The sequence below is a fragment of the Siphateles boraxobius genome, unplaced genomic scaffold, assembly GCF_051911475.1.
Source record: "Siphateles boraxobius isolate OS27281-9 unplaced genomic scaffold, OSU_SipBor_1 57, whole genome shotgun sequence".
Lineage (NCBI taxonomy): Eukaryota > Metazoa > Chordata > Actinopteri > Cypriniformes > Leuciscidae > Siphateles > Siphateles boraxobius.
This window is the reverse complement of record NW_027509183.1, coordinates 1,358,241-1,364,662: the sequence shown is the minus strand read 5'-3', so window position 1 is coordinate 1,364,662 and position 6,422 is coordinate 1,358,241. Positions and strand designations below refer to the sequence as shown.

General features: G+C 36.2%; 1 protein-coding gene across 4 annotated transcripts in view; it reads right to left on the bottom strand.

Moving 5' to 3' along the window:
* Positions 1 to 3,039: 3,039 nt before the first annotated feature.
* The window catches only part of pi4kab (phosphatidylinositol 4-kinase, catalytic, alpha b), a 91,147-nt gene continuing 87,764 nt past the window's right edge, over positions 3,040 to 6,422 (bottom strand). For all 4 annotated transcript variants that reach the window (XM_077206934.1, XM_077206932.1, XM_077206931.1 and 1 more), the window contains 4 exons: positions 6,223 to 6,382; positions 6,051 to 6,140; positions 5,197 to 5,280; positions 3,040 to 4,099 (listed from right to left, as the gene is read on the bottom strand). In XM_077206934.1, the coding sequence (XP_077063049.1) occupies positions 4,048 to 4,099; positions 5,197 to 5,280; positions 6,051 to 6,140; positions 6,223 to 6,382 (386 nt within the window). In that variant the 3' untranslated portion in view covers positions 3,040 to 4,047. The remainder of the gene's footprint in view (positions 4,100 to 5,196; positions 5,281 to 6,050; positions 6,141 to 6,222; positions 6,383 to 6,422) is intronic.

Here is a 6,422-nt window from a genome sequence, read left to right as displayed (position 1 = left end):
CGACAGGCTGGATTTTTTAGCTGTTAAAATGACAACTGACTCTTCAATCAAATGCTCCAGAAGCTCCTCAATGTCAGCTAGGAAAAAAACCCACAAATAAACCAAATATCACTGATTAGCTCACAGAAGTTTCTGGAAATATCCTGTCAATAATGAGCAGAAACAAGACACACACCTCATTCATAAATGCTGAGAAACACATTATGTGCTAAATGTTCATTAAAGTGAAACTGAAATACTCTTGTCGAAATGAAACATTGTTACTTCCCCGTGATAGCGAGTGATGGATCTGGGTTTGCTGAATGAGGTCTTTTGTTCCACAGAAGCAAGCTACAAATTGCTTTGGATAAAATCATCTTGCCTTCATATTCTACTTACCATCATATCATCTGTTCTCCAAAAACCTACATGAATTTATTCCGTTTTAACTTTTGCAAAGTTTTCCATAAATATTCATACTTAGTCATTTGAGTATATAAAAACACTAAACACTAAAAATGTGTATTTTTTATTTATTTAATAAATAGAGTGCCAGGGCTCTGTCATTCTGTTGCTGTTAAAATGGCAACCGACCAGATTCTCTTGCTGTTACAATTGCAACCGACCAGATTCTCTTGCTGTTAAAATGGCAACCGACCAGATTCTCTTGCTGTTACAATTGCAACCGACCAGATTCTCTTGCTGTTACAATTGCAACCGACCAGATTCTCTTGCTGTTACAATTGCAACCGACCAGATTCTGTTGCTGTTAAAATGGCAACCGACCGGATTCTTCTTCACCGACGCTGGAAAGATTCAGAAGCTGACGAAGGCGTATTAGAAATGAAACAGTGTGGTACAGCGCTGACCCGAGACGCACCCAGTTGAACCCATTTGAGTACAACTGTTTAAATTCAGAGTAAGCTGATCTGATATCTTTTATAGCTTCAATATACTCGCCAAATGATGAAAAAACCTGCCATGCAGACCTAACCAGCCAGTTTGCTGTGGTGGCTGATTCCGGTGAGGTGAGCACAGGTGCCATGACTCCAGTGGGTTTAGATCAAGCAGATTTGTCGAATAGAATGAGAGAGGCTTCCTTCGTCTTCTTAAGATACACGCAAAATGGCTGACAAGCCACACAAGCCACTCAATATATATTACATCCGTCTAAACGTGTCTGATTTTTATTGGCCAGAAGAAAAGAGTCATCAGTGACGTCAGGTGATTTGACGTCAGAATTTGGAAAAATTCTAGAAGATTCTATTCATTTTCGTTAATGAGAAAACATTTACAGGAAACATGTTTGACGTGCTGCACTCTTTATTGCCATACACGGTGTCGTTTTATTTTGATTGAATTTTGATTGAACTTAAGAAATCTGGCATAAGAGGAAACAGATATGACAATAAATGTAAAAATACTGTTCATCTCTTTATTTCTCAGTGTTATTTTAGAGTTTTGATCTTCTCTTAACTGAGAGATCACATCCTGTATTTTATTGTATTATAATGACTATATTAAACCTTGACTATAGGCAAGGCATGAAATATTAAAGCAATATTAAAGGTTCTGCATATGCTCTTTTCTATGCTGTGACTTCCTGTCTATGTGGTTTTCAGCTTCCTGTCTGCCACTTCCTGCACATGATGCAAGTAGATAACAGGTTTATAGGTTATATATTGACTCGTGACTTATTATGCCTATTTCGCTTTTTTTGAGTCCTAAAATTTTCTTCACAATGTTTTGTCAATTGCAATTTCCCCTCTGTGATATTCTGGTTCATCTAACAGGTGTCAGATTTATATTGGCCAGAAGAAATTAAATAATAAAATCATCAATGATATTACGTAATCTGATGGCAGGGAAAGTTCCAGTAGGGGAACTCCGACAACAAAACTACTTTCATGGAAGAGAGAACATTGACAGGAAAAATGTTTCACTCTATTCTTTGTTATTTTTATCAAAGATGCAGAAAATGTTTTATAGGCCTACACCTTGTAATTGATTTGAATCTTCTACACAAACAATGTTAAAAAAAATGTAGGCTAAGTGAACAAAAGTAAACAAAATGAAAAAAATAAATAAAACAAGACGTTGAAAACCCAGAGAGAAGAGAAGTATTAGGGCTGTTTTCGGTGTGTATTCTTCCACTTGAATATATACAGTTCTGTAGGCTACAACTATAAGGACATCCTAAAAAACAAAATACTCTACAATAAGGCCCAATTGCTTAACATTAACGTATTAATTAACATTAAATAACAACAAGCTATACATTTGTTACAGTATATTTTAATATTTTTTCATATTTAATAAAAAAAGGCCTAACTGTTTAGTTCATCGTCGCACATTTATTAACAGATCATCTTTAGATTTTTGAATAATATATTTAGAAGTATTTTTCATTTTTCATGTTAACTAATGAAAGCTTATTGTAAAGTATCCCAAAAACATCACGTTTCTTATGGTTAAACGTTTTAGCTTCAACTCGAGGGACTACTATAGGAAGATAAGTTTGGATGGGTGCGTGTCGAGTTTATTTATTATTAGCCTATAATTAGTCCATGAAAATGTAAAAATTTTAAACTTTGGGTAAAATCCAAAACTCAGCGCTCATCACTGTCACTTTTTACCCAGCCGTCCAATCACAGTGGAGGATGGGCGGGACAAATTCGACACCGACCAATCATCCTCCGTGTATAACGCCTGAACAACAATGGAGAAGTTAATATTGATGATATTTTTGCACAGATTCTAGTAACATCAGGGTTTGATTCCCTACTACAAGGGTGAAACTTCAAAAGTGGGGGTTTTCGTTAATGTTAATTTCTAAATTACCTTTCTATTTTTTTATTTACTGCATAAGTAAAGCAATAAGTCCTTTTTTATCTCGTCATACTGTATATAATTAGAAATGTAAATTTCTGACTTCTGTTTAGTTATATCTTTTTGTGACTTATTTCTGCTAAAATCAGAGCTCCCTGTAAATTAATGGACTGATAAAACGTAGAGCTAAAAGGCATATATACTGTAAAAGCATCAGACATTTAACAAACATTGACAATGTTGCTGTTTTATTGGTTTCTAGAAGGTGTTTTCATTGGTAATCTCACATCATACTACAGTAAATTAAAGACTTTTGGTAATTTCAAATCAGTGTCAGTGAACAACCTCTTGAAAACACATATATTGACTGTACATTTGAAGCATTTTGTACACTAAATTAAAAAAAAACATTTGCACCGCTTCATTTGACATCTGGGATTATCACATGCACAGTAAAGAAGCTTTACAAATGCTTACAAGCAATTACTGTAGACATTTATTAAATATCACAGACAATAAATAATCAAAAAGGAATGAGAATATAAAGAGAGGAGAGAGAATTAATGCGACCGTACAAACGAGCGTACAAATATTAGTCACTTACTGCACAATCGACTGATCAATAAACAATCACATACTGCAAAACAAGCAGTGATCGATCAGGTCATGTGACCCTAAAATCTGAAATATTAATACACATTCAGAGCTGAAAAGAAATCAAGATTCACAGGATGGCAAACATTTCAACTATAAATATAATCAATCAATATAATGTGCAAATCTTAAAAACCTCTAAAATTTAATATTTGTCTCTAGTTCAGACCGTCCACATCCATAAAAACATCTGCTGTTTAATAACTACATGATTTGTCTGGAAACTATTAAGTGCCGTAAACAAAATCACATCAAATAAAAATAAAAAATGGCAAAAAATTTACTTTAAAATCAAGTATAATTTAAATCATCATGCAGCAGAAAGTTCATCGAGTGAAGAAAAGTCTCCTAAGTGCTGATATAAGTGTGTATCAATCCATGCAAACTCATCTCAGGTGTATGAAGTGCACAAACACACCAGACTGTGAACGCAGTGTGATATAGCATCAGTGAGAGGAGAGCGCCCCCATACACACACACACACACACACACACACACACACACACACACACACACACACACACACACACACACACACACACACACACACGCACACACACGCACACACACACGTTCCTCTGGCCTTCAGTACGGGATCTGGTTCTGATAGTACTGGATCATGTCATACGTTTTGCTCCTGGAACAAATGAAAACACATTTCATGTAATTCCTATATTATTTATTATAGAGGACTTTTACATGTTCATCTCTCTTTAGTGTGTAATGTTGATGTTTGAGCATGAAAAAGGTTTCAAAGTCCCTCCAGCGGGAGTTCTTCTCTATATCAGTGTCAGTGTTTCTGAACTCCCGAAACGCCTCCATTGTAGTCTTAAGTTTCTTCAAAGGAACGAACACATCACAATATTCCTCATTATAATAATTCATATGCAGAATAAAGGGGCGGGGCCTGGTTGAGTTAGTTAGTAGTGTGTTAAACTGGCGGTTATGCTGGGCGGGACATTTCCCAAACACACTCGAAGCGCTCGACTAATCACAACACACTGATCCTGCCAACCAATTAGAGCACAGTGTGCTTTTAGAAGGCGGGGCTTCATAGAGACAGGAACTAAACAAAGCGTTACTGACAGACTGGGAAGAGAGGAGCCGCAACAATGGAGAATATGAGGAAAATAATGCATGCAAACCTGTTCTAGTAGAGCCTGAAAATAACATCAAACTTTAAGAAAAACACATTTTTCCTCATTCGGTTCATTGCTGCAGCTCCTGTTTTCTACACTGTTGTAGTTCCTGTCTCTTTATGTGTCATAATTGGAAGGCCATGTAATGTTTTCTTTGCATTCACAGTGAAAAAACAGCGTCGTCTCGGCATAGCGGATCACTTACCCATAATGAGTAGACGGGGTTTATGTAAATGTGTGTCATGGTGACACGGCTAAGTCACAGAAATAATGGCAGGACGACAAACGAGGGATTTTAGGAGAGTGTTTTCTGTTGGAGAGATTCACTGTCTTTGACAGAATGTGTTTACCTGCACAAACAGCTAATATTACACACTCAAGGAAAGGTCAAATAAAAAAAAACATAAAAGCCTTTTGAGCATCATGTTTAATGTCCATATACATGTAAAATATGATGAGCATATGATTTTGTTGTTTTAAATCTGTGCATTCTAGTAAAACAGACACACACACACACACACACACACACACACACACACACACACACACACACACACACACACACACACACACACACACACACACACACACTTACCTGCTGCTGAGGAAGCAGTTCTGGATGACTTTGATGATAAAAGCCGCTGCTTCCTTCTCACTCACGCCAGGGTTAAAGCGCTGCCTACAACACATGATTCATGATTCATCTTCACAACAAACAAAACATGCATGCTCTCGTTGAAGTGTTTCTGGAGATGTTTTAGCCATCTAATATGATGCAGTTTTAATAATTCTGCAAGGATGCTTAAATTTATTACTCATTAATTCTCCATGTTCATAACAACAAATATGCATTAATGTAAATTGATTTGTTTATTTTTTCATAATTTCTATAAAGTCAAGTTAGGTTACCTTTATTTCTACAATCCTTTATACAATTCAGATTGTTTCAAAGTAGCTTCATATAGTATGAAACATGAAAATGCAAACTTCCTCAAATATGAGACTAATTTAATATCAGCTGTAAAGCAGCTCTAAAAAGACAACGGTGTTGTTATTCAGATCAATTCAGTTGATTCAGTTTGTAAGAAATAACTGATGTCACATCAAACATCATAGCTTGATTTCTCAAAACTTAATTACTTTCAACATGTAAATATGTAATTTAAGTGTTTTGGAGATTTTCTTGCCATGATGCATTTTTAATAATTCTCCACAGTAATTTACATTTTATTAAACGTACTAATTCTCCATGGCAAAAAAACTTTTTTTGTGATTATTTCTTTGAAATGTTTGTAAAGTACTGATTTCAATTATAAAAAAAGGTTCTTCCATTGCTTAATTTATCAAAAAATTTACATTTTCAAAAAAAAAATCTGACTACATTTGCATGCACATAAAAATTCAAAGACATTTGTCCCTTCTCTTCCATCATAGTTGCTTCAAACTCACTTGAGCAGTTTAATGGTCTGACCGCGGAAGCAGGGCAACCCTGTATCCAACATCAGCGTTACCAAGGCAACCACAGCATCCATGTACGGCCTACAGTGTGAAAGAGAAATGCATTCAGGAAATCGACTCCATCCATTTTTAATAGACACGTTTACACACACACACGTCTCACCTGACGGCCAGGTATCCGCGCACACACATCTCCATGAACCACTTAAAGGGCGTGGCCTCCATCTTGCCGCCCATGATCATCACCATCTCATCCGTCAGTTTGATGTCCGGCTCCCAGCCCAGATTCCCACCCGGAGAACTCTCAAACATGAAGCCGAAATCTGAGGAGCGCACACACACACACACACACATTAGAAACAC